Source organism: Salvelinus fontinalis, chromosome 18, assembly GCF_029448725.1.
Source record: "Salvelinus fontinalis isolate EN_2023a chromosome 18, ASM2944872v1, whole genome shotgun sequence".
NCBI lineage: Eukaryota > Metazoa > Chordata > Actinopteri > Salmoniformes > Salmonidae > Salvelinus > Salvelinus fontinalis.
This window is the reverse complement of record NC_074682.1, coordinates 56,128,380-56,152,303: the sequence shown is the minus strand read 5'-3', so window position 1 is coordinate 56,152,303 and position 23,924 is coordinate 56,128,380. Positions and strand designations below refer to the sequence as shown.

General features: G+C 44.0%; 1 protein-coding gene across 1 annotated transcript in view; it reads left to right on the top strand.

Annotated features, from left to right (window-relative positions):
* The first annotated feature begins 8,525 nt into the window (after positions 1 to 8,525).
* Positions 8,526 to 23,924, top strand: part of LOC129815774 (metabotropic glutamate receptor 7) — a 313,714-nt gene continuing 298,315 nt past the window's right edge. Inside the window, exon 1 of the mRNA XM_055869885.1 lies at positions 8,526 to 9,944. Within this exon, the coding sequence (XP_055725860.1) occupies positions 9,423 to 9,944 (522 nt within the window). The 5' untranslated portion in view covers positions 8,526 to 9,422. The remainder of the gene's footprint in view (positions 9,945 to 23,924) is intronic.

Sequence of the window (23,924 nt, the reverse complement as noted above, 5' to 3'; positions counted from 1 at the left end):
GGCAGAGTGACGTTTACTGTAGTGTCAGGCAGAGTGACGTTTACTGTAATGTCGGGCAGAGTGACGTTTACTGTAGTGTCAGGCAGAGTGATGTTTACTGTAGTGTCGGGCAGAGTGATGTTTACTGTAGTGTCAGGCAGAGTGACGTTTACTGTAATGTCGGGCAGAGTGACACATACTGTAGTGTCGGGCAGAGTGATGTTTACTGTAGTGTCGGGCAGAGTGACGTTTACTGTAGTGTCGGGCAGAGTGACGTTTACTGTAATGTCGGGCAGAGTGACACATACTGTGGTGTCGGGCAGAGTGATGTTTACTGTAGTGTCAGGCAGAGTGATGTTTACTGTAATGTCGGGCAGAGTGATGTTTACTGTAGTGTCAAACAGAGTGATGTTTACTGTAATGTCGGGCAGAGTGATGTTTCCTGTAATGTCAGGCAGAGTGATGTTTACTGTAATGTCAGGCAGAGTGATGTTTACTGTAATGTCAGGCAGAGTGATGTTTCCTGTAATGTCGGGCAGAGTGATGTTTACTGTAATGTCAGGCAGAGTGATGTTTACTGTAATGTCAGGCAGAGTGATGTTTACTGTAGTGTCAGGCAGAGTGATGTTTACTGTAGTTTCAGGCAGAGTGACACATACTGTAGTGTCGGACAGAGTGATGTTTACTGTAGTGTCAGGCAGAGTAATGTTTACTGTAGTGTCAGGCAGAGTGATGTTTACTGTAGTGTCAGGCAGGGTGATGTTTACTGTAGTGTCGGGCAGAGTGATGTTCACTGTAGTGTCAGGCAGAGTGATGTTTACTGTAGTGTCGGACAGAGTGATGTTTACTGAATTGTCAGGCAGAGTGACGTTTACTGTAGTGTCAGACAGAGTGATGTTTACTATAGTGTCGGAGAGAGGGATGTTTACTGTAGTGTCTGGCAGAGTGATGTTTACTGTCATGTCGGACAGAGTGACATTTACTGTATTGTCGGGCAGAGTGACGTTTACTGTAGTGTCAGGCAGAGTGATGTTCACTGTAGTGTCAGGCAGAGTGGCGTTTACTGTAGTGTCAGGCAGAGTGACACATACTGTAGTGTCTGGCAGAGTGACGTTTACTGTAGTGTCTGGCAGAGTGACGTTTACTGTAGTGTCGGGCAGAGTGATGTTTACTGTAGTGTCGGGCAGAGTGACGTTTACTGTAGTGTCAGGCAGAGTGACGTTTACTGTAATGTCGGGCAGAGTGACGTTTACTGTAGTGTCAGGCAGAGTGATGTTCACTGTAGTGTCAGGCAGAGTGGCGTTTACTGTAGTGTCAGGCAGAGTGACACATACTGTAGTGTCTGGCAGAGTGACGTTTACTGTAGTGTCTGGCAGAGTGACGTTTACTGTAGTGTCGGGCAGAGTGATGTTTACTGTAGTGTCGGGCAGAGTGACGTGTACTGTAGTGTCGGGCAGAGTGACGTTTACTGTAATGTCGGGCAGAGTGACACATACTGTAGTGTCCGGCAGAGTGATGTTTACTGTAGTGTCAAGCAGAGTGGTGTTTACTGTAGTGTCGGACAGAGTGATGTTTACTGTATTGTCAGGCAGAGTGACGTTTACTGTAGTGTCGGACAGAGTGATGTTTACTATAGTGTCGGAGAGAGGGATGTTTACTGTAGTGTCTGGCAGAGTGATGTTTACTGTCATGTCGGACAGAGTGACATTTACTGTATTGTCGGGCAGAGTGACGTTTACTGTAGTGTCAGGCAGAGTGATGTTCACTGTAGTGTCAGGCAGAGTGGCGTTTACTGTAGTGTCAGGCAGAGTGACACATACTGTAGTGTCTGGCAGAGTGACGTTTACTGTAGTGTCTGGCAGAGTGACGTTTACTGTAGTGTCGGGCAGAGTGATGTTTACTGTAGTGTCGGGCAGAGTGACGTGTACTGTAGTGTCGGGCAGAGTGACGTTTACTGTAGTGTCCGGCAGAGTGATGTTTACTGTAGTGTCAAGCAGAGTGGTGTTTACTGTGGTATCGGGCAGAGTGACACGTACTGTAGTGTCAGGCAGAGTGACGTGTACTGTAGTGTCAGGCAGAGTGATGTTTACTGTAGTGTCGGGCAGAGTGATGTTAACTGTAGTGTCGGGCAGAGTGATGTTTACTGTAGTGTCGGGCAGAGTGATGTTTACTGTAGTGTCAGGCAGAGTGATGTTTACTGTAGTGTCGGGCAGAGTGATGTTTACTGTAGTGTCTGGCAGAGTGATGTTTACTGTAATGTCGGGCAGAGTGATGTTTACTGTGGTGTCAGACAGAGTGACGTTTACTGTAGTGTTGGGCAAAGTGATGTTTACTGTAGTGTCGGGCAGAGTGATGTTTACTGTAGTGTCAGGCAGAGTGATGTTTACTGTAGTGTCAGGCAGAGTGACGTTTACTGTAGTGTCAGGCAGAGTGACACAGACTGAAGTGTCGGGCAGAGTGACGTTTACTGTAGTGTCAGGCAGAGTGACGTTTACTGTAATGTCGGGCAGAGTGACGTTTACTGTAGTGTCAGGCAGAGTGATGTTTACTGTAGTGTCGGGCAGAGTGATGTTTACTGTAGTGTCGGGCAGAGTGATGTTTACTGTAGTGTCAGGCAGAGTGACGTTTACTGTAATGTCGGGCAGAGTGACACATACTGTAGTGTCGGGCAGAGTGATGTTTACTGTAGTGTCGGGCAGAGTGACGTTTACTGTAGTGTCGGGCAGAGTGACGTTTACTGTAATGTCGGGCAGAGTGACACATACTGTGGTGTCGGGCAGAGTGATGTTTACTGTAGTGTCAGGCAGAGTGATGTTTACTGTAATGTCGGGCAGAGTGATGTTTACTGTAGTGTCAGACAGAGTGATGTTTACTGTAATGTCGGGCAGAGTGATGTTTCCTGTAATGTCAGGCAGAGTGATGTTTACTGTAATGTCAGGCAGAGTGATGTTTACTGTAATGTCAGGCAGAGTGATGTTTCCTGTAATGTCGGGCAGAGTGATGTTTACTGTAATGTCAGGCAGAGTGATGTTTACTGTAATGTCAGGCAGAGTGATGTTTACTGTAGTGTCAGGCAGAGTGATGTTTACTGTAGTTTCAGGCAGAGTGACACATACTGTAGTGTCGGACAGAGTGATGTTTACTGTAGTGTCAGGCAGAGTGATGTTTACTGTAGTGTCAGGCAGAGTGATGTTTACTGTAGTGTCAGGCAGGGTGATGTTTACTGTAGTGTCGGGCAGAGTGATGTTCACTGTAGTGTCAGGCAGAGTGATGTTTACTGTAGTGTCGGACAGAGTGATGTTTACTGAATTGTCAGGCAGAGTGACGTTTACTGTAGTGTCAGACAGAGTGATGTTTACTATAGTGTCGGAGAGAGGGATGTTTACTGTAGTGTCTGGCAGAGTGATGTTTACTGTCATGTCGGACAGAGTGACATTTACTGTATTGTCGGGCAGAGTGACGTTTACTGTAGTGTCAGGCAGAGTGATGTTCACTGTAGTGTCAGGCAGAGTGGCGTTTACTGTAGTGTCAGGCAGAGTGACACATACTGTAGTGTCTGGCAGAGTGACGTTTACTGTAGTGTCTGGCAGAGTGACGTTTACTGTAGTGTCGGGCAGAGTGATGTTTACTGTAGTGTCGGGCAGAGTGACGTGAACTGTAGTGTCGGGCAGAGTGACGTTTACTGTAATGTCGGGCAGAGTGACACATACTGTAGTGTCCGGCAGAGTGATGTTTACTGTAGTGTCAAGCAGAGTGGTGTTTACTGTAGTGTCGGACAGAGTGATGTTTACTGTATTGTCAGGCAGAGTGACGTTTACTGTAGTGTCGGACAGAGTGATGTTTACTATAGTGTCGGAGAGAGGGATGTTTACTGTAGTGTCTGGCAGAGTGATGTTTACTGTCATGTCGGACAGAGTGACATTTACTGTATTGTCGGGCAGAGTGACGTTTACTGTAGTGTCAGGCAGAGTGATGTTCACTGTAGTGTCAGGCAGAGTGGCGTTTACTGTAGTGTCGGGCAGAGTGATGTTTACTGTAGTGTCGGGCAGAGTGACGTTTACTGTAATGTCGGGCAGAGTGACACATACTGTAGTGTCCGGCAGAGTGATGTTTACTGTAGTGTCAAGCAGAGTGGTGTTTACTGTGGTATCGGGCAGAGTGACACGTACTGTAGTGTCAGGCAGAGTGACGTGTACTGTAGTGTCAGGCAGAGTGATGTTTACTGTAGTGTCGGGCAGAGTGATGTTAACTGTAGTGTCGGGCAGAGTGATGTTTACTGTAGTGTCGGGCAGAGTGATGTTTACTGTAGTGTCAGGCAGAGTGATGTTTACTGTAGTGTCGGGCAGAGTGATGTTTACTGTAGTGTCTGGCAGAGTGATGTTTACTGTAATGTCGGGCAGAGTGATGTTTACTGTGGTGTCAGACAGAGTGACGTTTACTGTAGTGTTGGGCAAAGTGATGTTTACTGTAGTGTCGGGCAGATTGACGTTTACTGTCATGTCGGGCAGAGTGACACGTGTACTGTAGTGTCAGGCAGAGTGACGCGTACTGAGGTGTCGGGCAGAGTGACGCGTTCTGTGGTGTCAGGCAGAGTGATGTTTACTGTAGTGTCGGGCAGAGTGACGTTTACTGTAGTGTCGGGCAGAGTGACGTTTACTGTAGTGTCGGGCAGAGTGACGTTTACTGTAGTGTCGGGCAGAGTGATGTTTACTGTAGTGTCAGGCAGAGTGATGTTTACTGTAGTGTCAGGCAGAGTGATGTTTACTGTAGTGTCAGGCAGAGTGACGTTTACTGTAGTGTCAGGCAGAGTGACACATACTGAAGTGTCGGGCAGAGTGATGTTTACTGTAGTGTCAGGCAGAGTGATGATTACTGTAGTGTCTGGCAGAGTGACGTTTACTGTAGTGTCAGGCAGAGTGACACATACTGAAGTGTCGGGCAGAGAGATGTTTACTGTAGTGTCAGGCAGAGTGACACATACTGAAGTGTCGGGCAGAGTGACGTTTACTGTAGTGTCAGGCAGAGTGACGTTTACTGTAATGTCGGGCAGAGTGACGTTTACTGTAGTGTCAGGCAGAGTGATGTTTACTGTAGTTTCGGGCAGAGTGATGTTTACTGTAGTGTCGGGCAGAGTGATGTTTACTGTAGTGTCAGGCAGAGTGACGTTTACTGTAATGTCGGGCAGAGTGACACATACTGTAGTGTCGGGCAGAGTGATGTTTACTGTAGTGTTGGGCAAAGTGATGTTTACTGTAGTGTCGGGCAGATTGACGTTTACTGTCATGTCGGGCAGAGTGACACGTGTACTGTAGTGTCAGGCAGAGTGACGCGTACTGAGGTGTCGGGCAGAGTGACGCGTTCTGTGGTGTCAGGCAGAGTGATGTTTACTGTAGTGTCGGGCAGAGTGACGTTTACTGTAGTGTCGGGCAGAGTGACGTTTACTGTAGTGTCGGGCAGAGTGACGTTTACTGTAGTGTCGGGCAGAGTGATGTTTACTGTAGTGTCAGGCAGAGTGATGTTTACTGTAGTGTCAGGCAGAGTGATGTTTACTGTAGTGTCAGGCAGAGTGACGTTTACTGTAGTGTCAGGCAGAGTGACACATACTGAAGTGTCGGGCAGAGTGATGTTTACTGTAGTGTCAGGCAGAGTGATGATTACTGTAGTGTCTGGCAGAGTGACGTTTACTGTAGTGTCAGGCAGAGTGACACATACTGAAGTGTCGGGCAGAGAGATGTTTACTGTAGTGTCAGGCAGAGTGACACATACTGAAGTGTCGGGCAGAGTGACGTTTACTGTAGTGTCAGGCAGAGTGACGTTTACTGTAATGTCGGGCAGAGTGACGTTTACTGTAGTGTCAGGCAGAGTGATGTTTACTGTAGTGTCGGGCAGAGTGATGTTTACTGTAGTGTCGGGCAGAGTGATGTTTACTGTAGTGTCAGGCAGAGTGACGTTTACTGTAATGTCGGGCAGAGTGACACATACTGTAGTGTCGGGCAGAGTGATGTTTACTGTAGTGTCGGGCAGAGTGACGTTTACTGTAGTGTCGGGCAGAGTGACGTTTACTGTAATGTCGGGCAGAGTGACACATACTGTGGTGTCGGGCAGAGTGATGTTTACTGTAGTGTCAGGCAGAGTGATGTTTACTGTAATGTCGGGCAGAGTGATGTTTACTGTAGTGTCAGACAGAGTGATGTTTACTGTAATGTCAGGCAGAGTGACGTTTACTGTAATGTCGGGCAGAGTGACACATACTGTGGTGTCGGGCAGAGTGATGTTTACTGTAGTGTGGGGCAGAGTGATGTTTACTGTAGCGTCGGGCAGAGTGATGTTTACTGTAGTGTCAGACAGAGTGATGTTTACTGTAATGTCAGGCAGAGTGATGTTTACTGTAATGTCAGGCAGAGTGATGTTTCCTGTAATGTCGGGCAGAGTGATGTTTACTGTAATGTCAGGCAGAGTGATGTTTACTGTAATGTCAGGCAGAGTGATGTTTAATGTAATGTCAGGCAGAGTGAGGTTTACTGTAATGTCGGGCAGAGTGATGTTTACTGTAGTGTCAGGCAGAGTGATGTTTACTGTAGTGTCAGGCAGAGTGACACATACTGTAGTGTCGGACAGAGTGATGTTTACTGTAGTGTCAGGCAGAGTGATGTTTACTGTAGTGTCAGGCAGAGTGATGTTTACTGTAGTGTCAGGCAGGGTGATGTTTACTGTAGTGTCGGGCAGAGTGATGTTTACTGTAGTGTCAGGCAGAGTGATGTTTACTGTAGTGTCGGACAGAGTGATGTTTACTGTATTGTCAGGCAGAGTGACGTTTACTGTAGTGTCGGACAGAGTGATGTTTACTATAGTGTCGGAGAGAGGGATGTTTACTGTAGTGTCTGGCAGAGTGATGTTTACTGTCATGTCGGACAGAGTGACATTTACTGTATTGTCGGGCAGAGTGACGTTTACTGTAGTGTCAGGCAGAGTGATGTTCACTGTAGTGTCAGGCAGAGTGGCGTTTACTGTAGTGTCAGGCAGAGTGACACATACTGTAGTGTCTGGCAGAGTGACGTTTACTGTAGTGTCTGGCAGAGTGACGTTTACTGTAGTGTCAGGCAGAGTGATGTTTACTGTAGTGTCAGGCAGAGTGATGTTTACTGTATTGTCGGGCAGAGTGACACATACTGTAGTGTCGGACAGAGTGATGTTTACTGTAGTGTCAGGCAATCCCACAGTATCATATTGATGCACAGAATCTAATGGTTTACTTTTAAAATGTATGTCAAACAACAACCAATGATTGCAAAGTTAAACAAACCATACACCTCTACACACAACGATGACTTTCCATTGTACATTTTACAAAAATACCTTTACTTGAAGAACAGTGCAGCTGCTAAGTTTGGTAACAGAATGATGCAACCAAAAGTTCAAACCCTCATTATGTTATCAAACTATGCCTCTACTTTACATGTCAAGTAAATGTGTTTTTGTAAAGACATTCTTTGGACATTTTTAGAATTGGTACTTGTTGTAGAGTTGCATGTTTTTTTTTTAACTTTGAAATTTGTTTGACATACATCATATAGTGAAAAATCAGAGTCTCAGGATAAGACGGTTAATGTGGAATTGCTCTTATGTGTGTCCGGTATTTTGTATACTTTATAATATGTGAAAGACCATCTTGTACAATGGATTATGGACAGATTATTTTCGAGATTATTATCTTTACCTCATACGTGTTAAGGTCATTATACATGAAACTACTTTGTATCACGAGCAGTGTTAAAAGATCGACATCTTCAAAGACGTCTTTCCATCCAACCAAGAACTTAACAATAACGCATGGGCAATACATGTATTTTCTAATAATGGATTCAGTGATTTATGTATAGCATGTGTGTGCGCGTGTGTGTGTGTGTGAGACGTATCTCTTTTTTTCCGTGTATTTCTGTGTGTGCGTGCATGCAAAATATAGCAACCGTGCATGATTGCACGGTCGGCAATAGCTTGTATAAAGCTGCAACAGAATTAGGTAACCTCCTACGCTCAATGAACACTGTATGGTACATCAGGTTTTCCCTGGTTGCCTACACAAGCGTAACCATTAGGGATTCCTGATATCGATTTGTATTACCCATTTCTCGCAATCAAAGAAGCAGCCTGCGGGTTGAAAAGAAAAATAGAGCTTAAACTTGATGACGCCCGCTCAAACGTCCCCCCCCCCTCTCTCTCTAAAATAATATTTACAACAAATTAATTTTAACAATGATATTGTAGTCATGTATATACAGTTGATATTTTGGTGTAGTAGACTGAGATACACATAAAAGCACATCCTGTGATTTAAGATGAAAGAAAATGTGTGTTGCAGGCTTTGGGCATTAAGTCATTTTACAAATGCATATTTGATTTTCCGTGGAGAGAGAGAGAGAGAGAGAGAGAGAGAGAGAGAGAGAGAGAGAGAGAGAGAGAGAGAGAGAGAGAGAGAGAGAGAGAGAGAGAGAGAGAGAGAGAGGGAGAGAGAGAGAGAGAGAGAGAGAGAGAGAGAGAGAGAGAGAGAGAGAGAGAGAGAAGGCGCCATTCCCTCCGTAGCGCTCAGTGGGAGATACTTGTATCCTCTCCATCCTCTCCTTCCAACTGAGGGATTTCTAAGGGATCAACAACGAAAGAGAGACTACTTCCATCAGAGAGAAGCCGCTACATTCTTGGCCAAACGGGAGTCTCGGAGAAGTTCGTCGTTTGCGTGAAGAGGAGGATGTCACAGACACCAGCTGGACATGTTCAGAACGCAATTCCGTTATCATCATGCGCCTCAAGATGTGTGATCCTGTGATGGACTGCTTGTGAAATAAACGTAAACTTTTCGGAGTTCTATATCTTGAAGATTCCCCGAGTTGTCCGTTTGTTTTAAAACAATTTATTAGCGTTTAGATATTCGTTGTGGGAAGTAGCCTATGACATCAGCGCACAGTGGGAGTTCGGTGGTGATTCACGCTTTAAACCGTGGAATATCAACATCACGTCCTCGTGCGCATTTAACGCTCATTTAAAGACATTTAATGAGCTATGATTAGTATCCATTACATTTTTCTTTCTACAAAGTATTAGCCGTTTGCTGTTCTTTATTGAATGTCGACCCACTGTCTTCAAACCTGGAATGGGTGTCCGAGCAACAAGCGATTGTGTGAACCGTTCACTGCTATTGGGAAGTCGTGCGCACATTTATGAGGAGTAACGCATTGGTAAACCCGTCGGTAGCCTATAGCGGAATAATATGCGCACCTTTCTCACCTGCGCATTTTCTTCTTACAAATGAGCACACATTAACTTACTTTGGACGATGCCTCACCTTTATTTCATTGAAGTATTATAAAAGAAAAGTGCCTCGGTGCGTCGCGTCTTTTTTCTAAATCGAAGTCGGAGGAGGTATAAGGGGAAAGAGGGAGAGAGAGAGCATGGCCAAGCTAAGGCATGGTGGTGTGGTTCTAGAACTGAAGAAACCCTACTTTACGTGGCAAGTCTTATGTGTGATGAAAGCTCTATTTGACCTTACGGCATCGCAGGAAATTTACGCACCGCATTCCATAAGAATGGAGGGAGACCTGACCCTTGGCGGTCTCTTCCCTGTGCACGCCCGGGGGATCCCGGGGGAACCGTGTGGGGACATCAAGAAAGAGAACGGGATCCATCGTCTCGAAGCTATGATGTACGCCTTGGACCAAATCAACAGTGATGACGATCTTCTTCCCAATGTCACCCTAGGTGCCCGGGTACTGGATACGTGTTCGAGGGACACCTATGCCCTGGAGCAGTCCCTGACTTTTGTGCAGGCACTCATACAAAAAGACACGTCGGATGTCAGGTGTACTAACGGTGAACCACCAGTGTTCGTCAAGCCAGAAAAAGTTGTGGGAGTGATAGGAGCTTCAGCGAGTTCTGTATCGATCATGGTGGCGAATATATTACGTCTGTTTCAGGTAAGAAAAGCTTATTAACACGGTGTAGTCGCTGTCTATATGACTCAGTTACCAGTGAGACAAACACACCGAGTGAATGACATCTTCTCATAACTATTTCAGATTCCATTAATGGCCTTAATTTACACCCGAGATACATATAAATGTTTAGAAATCGATGTCTGCCCACTGATGCTGGTATGTGTCCTCTCCCCCAAGTGTTTGATGCATGTGTGATGCTGTTGTATGCTTGAAAGGCTACAGTGAACCACAGCCTGTGAAGTTGTATAATGCTAGTACGCATATACGTTTTTCTTTCATCTTGTGAATACAAAATGCACTGGAGACACCAAGTTCAGGTTTAAAGACTCAGCTCAGTTGTTAAAATCGGTATCTGTACTGCGAGATACCGGCTAGAGTAAAAAACGGTTGAACTTCAATAGTACTGCATGGTGCTGAAATGACAACTTCCTGTATCCCTATACGGCACCGCATTGCTTCAGTAGTGCTTGGTTTTGAAAGAACAGCTTCATACTGCGACCGCACCGCTCTACTGCTCTCGCATTCAGGCCTCGTTCAGCGGTAGGGCACAGCATTGTGCAACGTTCATATAGCATGGTGCTGAAAGGACAGCTCCATGCCGCCACCGCACTGCTATATGACTCTCTGCTTTCGCATTCTGGCCTTGTTTAGTAGGGCACCACAGTATGTATTCACCTCACGGAATACCCCCAATATCCCTGCCAATAACTGCCTTCAGAGTTCTGGGCGTATTCAACTCTGAACCGCAGTAGTAGAGCAACTGTAGTTAGGGCCTACCTGCACCAATTGCCGTTGTGGTCATAGCAACCACAAATGTCATATTACTGCAGATCAATTGGGTTTTCCCACCTTCTTATTATATTAGCAGCCAATGGGTATTTCTGATCGATTAGGACACACAGATTTACACACACAGGACTGGACATAGGAATACAGACATGGAAATATCGTTAACGTTTTAACAGGAAATCATTATTTGTCAGCCAGCATATCCATATGGGCATTTCACACAGGCCTATAGCGTTTGCAATAGATATGAGGACATTAAAACTGTAATGGGAAATGATCACATGTCTGCCAGTATATCCCCATGGATCATAGGTGTCGGTTGGAGATATGTGCAGAAAATATCCCTTTAATTATTGCTTGTCTGATAGAAAAGGCATCCACACAGCTGTTCTCTACCTAGCTAATGTATTTAAATGTCCCAGTTGGCAGTCCACACGTGCACCAGAACGCAAACCCATTACACCACTAGTACCCATGCGCTGTGTTTACAGCATTTATCAATGAGGCTCTGTGGGTGTGTCTCAGATGAGGCTCTGTGGGTGTGTCTCAGATGACGCTCTGTGGGTGTGTCTCAGATGAGGCTCTGTGGGTGTATGTCTCAGATGAGGCTCTGTGGGTGTGTCTCAGATGAGGCTCTGTGAGTGTGTCTAAGATGAGGCTCTGTGGTGTGTCTCAGATGAGGCTCTGTGGGTGTATGTCTCAGATGAGGCTCTGTGAGTGTGTCTCAAATGAGGCTCTGTGGGTGTGTCTCAGATGAGGCTCTGTGGGTGTGTCTCAGCTGAGGCTCTGTGGGTGTGTCTCAGATGAGGCTCTGTGGGTGTGTCTCAGATGAGGCTCTGTGAGTGTGTCTCAGATGAGGCTCTGTGAGTGTGTATCAGATGACGCTCTGTGGGTGTGTCTCAGATGAGGCTCTGTGGGTGTGTCTCAGATGAGGCTCTGTGGGTGTGTCTCAGATGATGCTCTGTGGGTGTGTCTCAGATGAGGCTCTGTGGGTGTGTCTCAGCTGAGGCTCTGTGGGTGTGTCTCAGATGAGGCTCTGTGGGTGTGTCTCAGCTGAGGCTCTGTGGGTGTGTCTCAGCTGAGGCTCTGTGAGTGTGTATCAGATGAGGCTCTGTGGGTGTGTATCAGATGAGGCTCTGTGAGTGTGTATCAGATGAGGCTCTGTGAGTGTGTATCAGATGACGCTCTGTGGGTGTGTCTCAGATGAGGCTCTGTGGGTGTGTCTCAGATGAGGCTCTGTGGGTGTGTCTCAAATGAGGCTCTGTGGGTGTGTCTCAGCTGAGGCTCTGTGGGTGTGTCTCAGATGAGGCTCTGTGGGTGTGTCTCAGCTGAGGCTCTGTGGGTGTGTCTCAGCTGAGGCTCTGTCTCTGTGGGTGTGTCTCAGATGAGGCTCTGTGGGTGTGTCTCAGCTGAGGCTCTGTGGGTGTGTCTCAGATGAGGCTCTGTGGGTGTGTCTCAGATGAGGCTCTGTGGGTGTGTCTCAGATGAGGCTCTGTGAGTGTATCTCAGATGAGACTCTGTGAGTGTGTCTCAGATGAGGCTCTGTGGGTGTGTCTCAGATGAGGCTCTGTGGGTGTATGTCTCAGATGAGGCTCTGTGGGCGTGTCTCAGATGAGGCTTTGTGGGTGTGTCTCAGATGAGGCTCTGAAGGTGTGTCTCAGATGAGGCTCTGTGGGTGTGTCTCAGATGAGGCTCTGTGGGTGTGTCTCAGATGATGATCTGTGGGTGTGTCTCAGATGAGGCTCTGTGGGTGTGTCTCAAATGAGGCTCTGTGGGTGTGTCTCAGATGAGGCTCTGTGAGTGTATGTCTCAGATGAGGCTCTGTGGGTGTGTCTCAGATGAGGCTCTGTGGGTGTGTCTCAGATGAGGCTCTGTGGGTGTATGTCTCAGATGAGGCTCTGTGGGTGTGTCTCAGATGAGGCTCTGTGGGTGTATGTCTCAGATGAGGCTCTGTGGGTGTGTCTCAGATGAGGCTCTGTAGGTGTATGTCTCAGATGAGGCTCTGTGGGTGTATGTCTCAGATGAGGCTCTGTGGGTGTGTCTCAGATGAGGCTCTGTGGGTGTATGTCTCAGATGAGGCTCTGTGGGTGTGTCTCAGATGAGGCTCTGTGGGTGTATGTCTCAGATGAGGCTCTGTGGGTGTATGTCTCAGATGAGGCTGTGTGGGTGTGTCTCAGATGAGGCTCTGTGGGTGTATGTCTCAGATGAGGCTCTGTGGGTGTGTCTCAGATGAGGCTCTGTGAGTGTGTCTCAGATGAGGCTCTGTGGGTGTGTCTCAGATGAGGCTCTGTGGGTGTGTCTCAGATGAGGCTCTGTGGGTGTGTATCAGATGAGGCTCTGTGGGTGTATGTCTCAGATGAGACTCTGTGAGTGTGTCTCAGATGAGGCTCTGTGAGTGTATCTCAGATGAGGCTCTGTGTTTGTGTCTCAGTTGAGGCTCTGTGGGTGTGTCTCAGATGAGGCTCTGTGGGTGTGTATCAGATGAGGCTCTGTGGGTGTATGTCTCAGATGAGGCTCTGTGGGTGTATGTCTCAGATGAGGCTCTGTGGTTGTATGTCTCAGATGAGGCTCTGTGGGTGTGTCTCAGATGAGGCTCTGTGGGTGTGTCTCAGATGAGGCTCTGTGAGTGTGTCTCAGATGAGGCTCTGTGGGTGTGTCTCAGATGACGCTCTGTGGGTGTGTCTCAGATGAGGCTCTGTGGGTGTGTCTCAGATGAGGCTCTGTGAGTGTGTCTCAGATGAGGCTCTGTGGGTGTGTCTCAGATGAGGCTCTGTGGGTGTGTCTCAGATGAGGCTCTCTGAGTGTGTCTCAGATGAGGCTCTGTGGGTGTGTCTCAGATGAGGCTCTGTGGGTGTGTCTCAGCTGAGGTTCTGTGGGTGTGTCTCAGATGAGGCTCTGTGGGTGTGTCTCAGGTGAGGCTCTGTGGGTGTGTCTCAGATGAGGCTCTGTGGGTGTGTCTCAGGTGAGGCTCTGTGGGTGTGACACACTATATAGCGAATAGGGTAATCTTAGGGACTCACACCCTACTCTGTGAACAGAATGGAAAGAGCCCATGGATTACCTATCATGATCATTATTTACCAGCCCAAAATATAACTAACTATGTCTAATTCCCATGTATGTTCTCTACATTAGTCAAAGCATTATATGTGTTCTATGGAACACTCCAGAATATCCCTGTCCTGTGTAATAGTGATTTATATCCTGTAATATCCCTGTGGATGAAGAGTGGGTGTATCCTGTAATATCCCTGTGGATGAGGAATAGTGGGTGTTTGCTGTAATATCCCTGTGGATGAGGAATAGTGGGTGTATCCTGTAATATACCTGTGGATGAGGAATAGTGGGTGTATCCTGTAATATACCTGTGGATGAGGAATAGTGGGTGTATCCTGTAATATACCTTTGGATGAGGAATAGTGGGTTTTTGGAAAACAAACCATACCATACTAAGACTAGTAGCTTGAAGTTTGCTGTCTGGGGTTAGACAAATAGTAACTGCACTTTTAAAGGTCCCGAACAGTGAAAATCATGTTTCATGATTCAGCCGTCATACCAATCAGGAAGGAGATGCGTTCTGTCTCCTAGAGATGAACGTACTTTGGTGCGAAAAGTGCAAATCAATCCCAGAATAACAGCAAAGTACCTTGTGAAGATGCTGAAGGTAACAGGTACAAAAGTATCTATAACCACAGTAAAACTAGTCTTATATCGACATAACCTGAAAGGCCGCTCAGCAAGTAAGAAGCCACTGCTCCAAAACCACCATAAAAAGCCAGACTACGGTTTGCAATTGCACATGGGGACAAAGGTCGTACTTTTTGGAGAAATGTCCTCTGGTCTGATGAAACAAAAATAGAACTGTTTGGCCATAATGACCATCGTTATGTTTGGCAGAAAAAGGGGGATGCTTGCAAGCCAAAGAACACCATCCCAACTGTGAATCACAGGGGTGGCAGCATCCTGTTGTGGGGGTGCTTTGCTGCAGGAGGGACTGTTGTACTTCACAAAATAGATGTCATCATGAGGATGGGAAATTATGTGGATATATTGAAGCAACATCTCAAGACATCAGTCAGGAAGTTAAAGCTTGGTCGCGAATGGGTCTTCCAAATGGACAATGACCCCAAGCATACTTCCAACATTGTGGCAAAATGGCTTAAGGACAACAAAGTCAAGGTATTGGAGTGGCTATCAGAAATCCCTGACCTCAATCCTATAGAAAATGTGTGGGCAGAACTGAAAAAGCGTGTGCGAGCAAGGAAGCCTACAAACCTGACTCAGTTGCACCAGCTCTGTCAGAAGGAATGGGCCAAAATTCACCCATCTTATTGTGGGAAGCTTGTGGAAGGCTACCTGAAACGTTTGACCCAAGTTAAACAATTTATAGGCAATGCTACCAAATACTAATTGAGTGTATATAAACTTCTGACCCACTGGGAATGTGATTAAAGAAATAAAAGCTGAAATAAATCATACCCTCTACTATTATTCTGACATTTCACATTCCTAAAATAAAGTGGTGATCATAACTGACCTAAAACAGGACATGTTTACTAGGATTAAATGTCAGGAATTGTGGGAAAAACTGAGTTTAAATGTATTTGGCGAAGGTGAATGTAAACTTCCGACTTCAACTGTACATCAAATGTCTAAGACATCTCAAGCAGAATGTGGCAGAACGATACTGGTAACTAACACCTTCTCGACTGTGTTGTGCCTTTGAACTAGCATACTGGTTGCATGCTGGGAAAATTCCTGCTGTGTTGTGACTGGATGCCATAGTGATAATTTAACGTTACATCAGACAGCACAAGATTCTTCTTCTTTCCGGTGGACAGGCTGAGGCTTAAGATGTCACACATGTAGTCCACATTTGGAGCGAAGCTGCTTTATTAATTGGGGTGTGAAATAATCATCCTTGATGCAGCACCGTGTGTGGGGAAGCTGTGGGGAAGCTGTGGGGAAGCTGTGGGGAAGCTGTGCAAGCTGTCCATCCCAGGAACCCTGTCTGCCCAGTGTGGGAGACCTGCACAAGGAGGAGCCCATCCCTGGATTGGTCTCAATGAAGCCTGCTTGAATGAAGCTCCCCCTACCCTCCTCTCCCCATCAATCTCTGTAGTTTGGTTGCATTTCCCGAAACCACCAAGTAGTTTATGTTTAGGTGATGAATCACATTTTGTTCGGTTTTTTTTTTTTTTTTTTTTCAAGCTTTGTGATTGGGTGAGTGTTTACAAATTGTTCCAATGGGTCCTGCAGCCAGTAGGATGCTAAGGGTCTATATTAGGCTTATGGCGCTAATTCTTATTTTTTTAATGTCAAATGATGCTGCCATTATATCTTAACATAATTATTCATAAGTATAAGTATGTTGATAAATATTTAGACTGCTGGTCTATTGTAAATGATCCAATTAATGTCTGATCCAAAAACAAAATGCTGAACATTTTGTCATTTCCTGTATAAAGCTTAATGCAGAAGCTCCAAGACATTGTTCAGTACACTTCTGGAACGCTGGTGAAGAAACGTATCAGTGAACTGTATTCTGTAATTAGTTACAAAAACAATTGAAAGACAATGGTGTATTGTTGCTGTTCGTCAGATACCCAACAATCCATGAAGAACTCTGTTAACCCATGAGTGAATTTTGGTTGAGGCATTCTATTTAGCCTTGAAGTCAAATCATCAATAACATGTGGCCCATTGTTTAGTTACCTGGCAACGACCACAAGGGTGTTTCAAGTATCTGTCGGTCAAGGTGAGCTCATGAATATAAGCTCCCCGCCCACTCAACACATTCAGGTTTCCTGATAGTTGAAGATGAGGGAGAAGTTTACATTTGTCAAATTCTGAACATTTTGAATTGCATAAAAATATTACGTTTTTACCTGGGAAACACGATGACTGTGCAGGACCTTTAACCTGTCTAGGATCAGCGTGGCGCTAGCGGCACACCCCCCCCCCCCCCACTGAAAAACCAGTGCCGCGAAATTCAAAAAAAATATTTTTTTAAAATATTTAACTTTCACACATTAAAGTCCAATACAGCTAATGAAAGACACAGATCTTATGAATCCAGTCAACATTTCCGATTTTTAAAATGTTTTACAGGGAAGACACAATATGTAAAGATGTACATCTATTACCTAAAAACACATTAGCATATTCCACCATCTTTTATTTGTCCACCAACACCAGTAGCCATCACCAATTCGGCTAAACTAAGATATTTATAGCCCCTAACCAACAAAAAAACTCATTAGATGACAGTCTGATAACATATTTATGGTATGGGATAGGTTTTGTTAGAAAAAAGTGCATATTTCAGGTATATGGCATAGTTTACAATTGCACCCACCATCACAAATGGACTAGAATAATTACAATGAGCAACGTGTTTACCTAACTACTAATCATCAAACATTTCGTAAAAATACACAGCATACACGAATCGAAAGACACAGATCCTGTGAATACAGACAATATTTCAGATTTTCTAAGTGTCTTACAGCGAAAACACAATAAATCGTTATATTAGCTTAGCACATAGCAATTAGCAGCCCAGCATTGATTCTAGCCAAAGTGAGCGATAAAAGTCAACATCGCCAAAAGATATTAATTTTTTCACTAACCTTCTCAGAATTCTTCCGATGACACTCCTGTAACATCACATTACAACATGCATATACAGTTTGATCGAAAATGTTTATATTTAGCCACCAAAATCATGGTTAGACAATGTGAAATGTAACTCAGCTGGTCAGAATTTGTCCTTGCGCCACTTAGACAGTGATCTACTCTTATACATAAATACTCATAAACGTGACTAAAAAATATAGGGTGGACAGGGATTGATAGACAATTTAATTCTTAATACAATTGCGTTATTACATTTTTTAATTTATCCTTACTTTTCAATACAGTTTGCGCCAAGCGAAGCTACGTCAAAAAACATGGCGTCCTAAGCCACTAAAATGTTTCGACAGAAACACGATTTATCATAATAAAAATGTCCTACCTTGAGCTGTTCTTCCATCAGTATCTTGGGCAAAGGATCCTTTCTTGGGAGAAATCGTCTTTTGGTGGAAAGCTGTCCTCTTGCCATGTGGAAATGTCAACTACGTTCGGGATGAACTGAAAAGCGTTCCCAACTTTTCACATCGTTGCAAAAATAAATGTCCCAAAATCGCACTAAACGGATATAAATTGCTATAAAACGCTTTAAATTAACTACTTTGTGATGTTTGTAACTCCTATAACGAGTGAAAAGATGACCGGAGAAATATAACAGGCTAAACTAATGCTTGGAACAGGAGAGGGTCGGTGTCTTCCACGCGCGTTACGCAGCAAGAAAAGACTTGCTAGCTAAAGGTTTTTTTCATTTGTAGTGCCTGTGAACGAGCAATCGAGCCCGTTGGAATCGTCATCACGTAAAGGCATCCAGGGGAAGACGTAAGAAGTGTCCGTATAGTCATAGCAACGACAGTGCCCGTTTAAATGACTTCAGAAAAGTGGCCAACGTTTCTCAAATCTGACTCCATGTCAGGGAAATTGCTGTAGAATGGGCTCTGTTCCACTTAGAGACAAAATTTCAACTCCTATAGAAACTATAGACTGTTTTCTATCCAATAATAATAATAATATGCATATTGTACGATCAAGGATTTTGTGGGAAGCCGTTTAAAAAATTAGCCACATTAGCATAAATAGTCTAAACAGCGCCCCCATCCCCAACAGGTTAAAGTAGGTCTACCCACTTTTTAAAACATTAGTTATTTAGTTTTAATCATTGCAAGTATTGCAAGTATACAGCTGCTATCAGAAATTATTAGATTTATTTCTCAGTATTTATGAAATTCATGAGTTCAGAAAAAAAGTAGGTGGCTTTTTAAACAGTTGCAATTTTAGACCAAAAAAGTACTTAAAGCTTTTAGACACCTGAGAAGGAGAACAACAAACACATGCCACAACCTTAGAACCCCCACAAAACTACCCCCCCTTTCTCTCTCTCTCTCTCTCTCTCTCTCTCTCTCTCTCTCTCTCTCTCTCTCTCTCTCTCTCTCTCTCTCTCTCTCTCTCTCTCTCTCTCTCTCTCTCTCTCTCTCTCTCTCTCTCTCTCACATTCTCTCTCTCTCTCTCTCTCTTTCTCTCCCTGTCTCTCTGTCTCTCCCTCTCTCCCCCTCCCCCTCTCTCTCTCTCTCCCTCTCCCTCTCTCTCTCTCTCTCTCTCCCTGTCTCTCTATCTCTCGCTCTCTCTCTCTCTCCCTCTCTCTCTCTCTCTCTCTCTCTCTCTCTCTCTCTCTCTCTCCCTGTCTCTCTGTCTCTGTCTCTCTCTCTCTCTCCCTGTCTCTCTGTCTTTCGCTCTCTCTCTCTCTCACTCTCTCGCGCTCTCTCTCTGCCTCTCTCTCTCTTAAATGTCAAATTTAAGGGGCTTTATTGGCATGGGAAACATATGTATACATTGCTAAAGCAGGTGAAATAGATAATAAACAAAAGTGAAATCCACAATAAAAACATTTAATTAAACATTACACTCACAAAAGTTCCAAAAGAATACAGACATTTCAAATGTCACATTATGTCTATATACAGTGTTGTAACGATGTGCAAATAGCTAAAGTACAAAAGGGAAAATAAATAAACATAAATATGGTTTGTATTTACAATGGTGTTTGTTCTTCACTGGTTGCCCTTTTCTTGTGGCAACAGGTCACACATCTTGCTGCTGTGATGGAACACTGTGGTTTTTCACCCAGTAGATATGGGAGTTTATCAAAATTGGATTTGTTTTTTCGAATTCTTTGTGGATCTGTGTAATCTGAGGGAAATCTGTGTCTCTAATATGGTCATACTTTACATTTGGCAGGTGGTTAGGAAGTGCAGCTCAGATTCTACCTCATTCTGTGGGCAGTATGCACATAGCCTGTCTTCACTTGAGAGCCAGGTCTGCCTTTGGAGGCCTTTCTCAATAGCAAGGCTATGATCACTGAGTCTGTACAAAGATTTCCTTCATTCTGGGTCAGTCACAGTGGTCAGGTATTCTGCCACTGTGTACTCTCTGTTTACGGCCAAATAGCATTCTAGTTTACACATTTTTTTTTATAAATTCTTTCCAATGTGTCAAGTAATTATCTTTTTGTTTTCTCATAACTTTGTTGGGTCTAGTTGTGTTGCTGTCCTGGTGCTCTGTGGGGTCTGTTTGTGTTTGTGAACAGAGCCCCAGGACCAGCTTGCTTAGGGGGCTCTTCTCCAGGTTTATCTCTCTGTAGGTGATGGCTTTGTTATGGAAGGTTTGGGAATCGCTTCCTTCTCCTGGTTGTAGAATTTAACGGCTCTTTTCCGGATTTTGATAATTAGCGAGTATTGGTCTAATTCTGCTCTGCATGAATTATTTGGTGTTTTACGTTGTACACAGAGGATATGTTTTGCAGAGTCTCAATTTGGTGTTTGTCCCATTATGTGAATTATTGATTGGTAAACGGACCCCAGACCTCACAACCATTAAGTGCAATGGGTTCTATAACTGATTCAAGGATTGTTAGATCCTATGGGTGTGTCGAATTTGATGTTCCTTTAGATGGCATAGAAGGCCCTTGCCTTGTCTCTCAGATCATTCAGAGCATTGTGGAAGTTTCCTGTGGCGCTGATGTTTAGTCCGAGGTATGTATAGTTTTTTTGTGTGCTCTAGGGAAATGGAATCTAGATGGAATTTGTATTTGTGGTCCTATCAACTGGACCTTTTTTGGAACACCATTATTTGTGTCCTACTGAGATTTACTGGTCCCGCAGAGGTTAAGCTGTTTCTCTGTCTCAGTCCCGGGTCCTATGGAAAGAAATGTGTGTGTGTGCTTTTTGCCAGTTTTATCCACACACTTGTTGCTTGTGTACATGGATTTTATAATGTGGTCTGTTTTTTTTCTCCAACACAACTTCCCATCAATTTGTATAGCAGGCCCTCACTCCAAATTGAGTCAAAAGCTTTTTTTGAAATCAACTAACATGAGAAGACTTTTGCCTTTGTTTTGCTTTCTTTGTTTGTCAATTAGGGTGTGCATATTGAATACGTGGCCTGTCGTACGGTAATTTGGCATTTGCTCAATACATTGTTTTCACTGAGGAAATGTACGAGTCTGCTGTTAATGATAATGCAGAAGATTTTCCCAAGGATGCTGTTGACGCATATCCCACGGTAGTTATTGGGGTCAAATTTCTCTCCACGTTTGTGGATTGGGGTGATCAGTCCTTGGTTCCAAATATTGGGGAAGATGCCAGAGCTGAGGATGACGTTAGAGTTTAAGTATAGCCAAGTATAACAAAAAAACGCCATTTGGGTTGCACGTTATGTTCAGAAAACTACAGCCTCGTTCCGGTCCTGAAAGGCAGAAGTAAATTCCCAAACGTATCAGATTCAAAAATATTACTAAAAATATTTATATTCATGCAATCACAAGTGAAATATACCAAAACACAGCTTAGCTTGTTGTTAATCCACCATCGTGTCAGATTTTGAAAATATGCTTTGCAGCGAAAGCAATCCAAGCTTTTGTGAATGTATCAATCAATGCTACAACAGCTAGCCCCAAATTAGTATGGTCACGAAAGTCAGAAAAGCAATAAAATTAATCGCTTACCTTTGATAATCTTCGGATGTTTGCACTCACGAGACTCCCAGTTACACAATAAATGTTCTTTTTGTTCGATAAATATGACTTTTATAACAAAAAAAACGCCATTTGGGTTGCGCGTTATGTTCAGAAAACCAAAGCCTCGTTCCGTAAGACGAAAATTGCAAAAAGTATCCGTAATGTTCGTAGAAACATGTCAAATGTTTTTTAGAATCAATCATCAGGTTGTTTTTAACAAACATAATCAATAATATTTCAACCGGACCGTAACCTATTCAATAAAAGAGAAAAAGAAAATGGAGAGCTCCCCTCTCGCACACAGGAACTATCCAGAGGACACCTGACTACTTTTTAAAATCTCGCAAATTTTTCAAAATAAAAGCCTGAAACTATGTCTAAAGCCTGGTCACAGCCTGAGGAAGCCATTGGAAAAGGAATCTGGTTGATACCCCTTTAAATGGAAGAAAGACGGGCCAGGAAACACAGATAAAAAATAAAAAATAACTTCCAGGTTAGATTTTCTCAGGTTTTCGCCTGCAGAATCAGTTTTGTTATACTCACAGACAATATTTTGACAGTTTTGGAAACTCTGGAGTGTTTCCTATCCTATTCTGTAAATTATATGCATATTCTACGATCTGGACCTGAGAAATAGTCCGTTTACCTTGGGAACGTTATTTAAAAAAAAAAAAATCTGTTAATAGCTGATTCTAAGATTTGTAATTGATCATGTATATGTATATGTATTTACTGTTTGTTCTTTGTTATAGAGTCAAAAAGATTTTTGTTTGTTTAGTGTGTTGAAATTTTTTCCAGAAGGGGTTAGCTTCTATGGGTTCTTCAATTACATTGAGCTGATTTCTGACGTGCTGTTCCTTTTTCTTCCGTAGTGTATTTCTGTATTGTTTTAGTGATTCACCATAGTGAAGGTGTAGACTCAGGTTTTCTGGGTCTCTAGGTGTTTGGTTGGATAGGTTTCTCAATTTCTTTCTTAGATTTTTGCATTCTTCATCAAACAATTGTCATTATTTTGAATTTTCTTAGGTTGTCTGCATTACATTTTTAGATTTGATAGTGAAACTGAGAGGTCAAATATACTGTTTAGGTTTTTTACTGCCAAGTTCACACCTTCACAATAACAGTGAAACCTTTTGTCCAGGAAATTGTCCAGAAGGGATTGAATTTTTGTTGCCTAATTGTTTTTTGATAGATTTCCACACTACTTTCCTTCCATCTATAGGATGTATTAATATTAAATGCAGATCCACTGGCTTTGATGCCTCATGATTGATCATAGCTCTTTTCAAGTGGAGTGTGATTTTGTTGTGATCTGATAAGGGTGTCAGTGGACCGGCACCCTGAGTGGACTGACACCCTAAGGTACTCTGGGTTGAGGTCAATGATAAAGTAGTCTACAGTACTACTGCCAAGAGATGAGCTACTGTATAGGTGTACCTACTGTAGGAGTCCCGTCGAAGCCTACCATTGACTATGTATATACCCAGCGTCCGACAGTGCTGCAGGACTTTTGCCCTGGTTTTGTTGGTTATATTGTCGTAGTTGTGTCTAGGGGTGAGCATGGAGGAGGGAATGCTGTCACTTCCAGGTAGGTGTTTGTCCCCCTGTCTGTTGAGGGTGTCAGGTTCTTGTCCAGTTCTGTCATTTAGGTCGCCACAGACTAGTACATATCCCTGGACCTGGGAATTGTTGATCTCCCCTCTAGGATGGAGAAGCTGTCATCGTTAAAGTATGGGGATTCTATTATGGGGATACATGAGGACATTTTTCTCTGTTGAGAAAATGTCCCTATTAATTTCTAGACATATGTAAATTGTTCCTGATTTAATTAATTTAATAGCGTGAGTTAGGTCTGCTCTATATCAAATTAGCATACCCCCTGAGTCTTTTCCCTGTTTCACACCTGGTAGTTTGGTGGATGGGACTACCAGCTCTCTATGTAACCTAGAGGGCAACCAGTGGGTCTGTCTTATGTATACAATGTTTCTTGTCTCTCTCTCTCAATTCAATTTAAGGGCTTTATTGGCATGAGATAAATATGTTTACATTGCCAAAGCAAGTGAAGTAGCTAATAAACAAAAGTGAAAAAACAATTAAAAATGAACAGTGAACATTAGACTCACAGGAGTTTCAAAAGAATAAAGACATTTCAAATATCATTGTCTCTCTCTCTCTCTCTCTCTCTCTCTCTCGCTGTCTCTCTCTCTTGCTCTCTCTCTCGCTGTCTCTCTCGCTCGCTCTCTCTCTCTCTCCCTCCACCTCTTTCTCTCTCTCCCTCTTTCTCTCTCTCTCTCTCCCCCCTCTTTCTCTCTCTCCCCCTCTCCCTCTCTCTCCCCATATTAGTCTCTCTCAGGACGGGCTCTAGACTTTTGGGGGCCCTAAGCAACATTTTCTTTGCCCCCACCCCAACCCCATTACCTCACCACAAAACAATTAAATGACCCCCCTCTTGATGCCGGAGAGTTAATTTCCAGTTATAAAGCAAGTTTGCTGCAATTCTACCCATTTATCCATGACTTATGCCAAGGT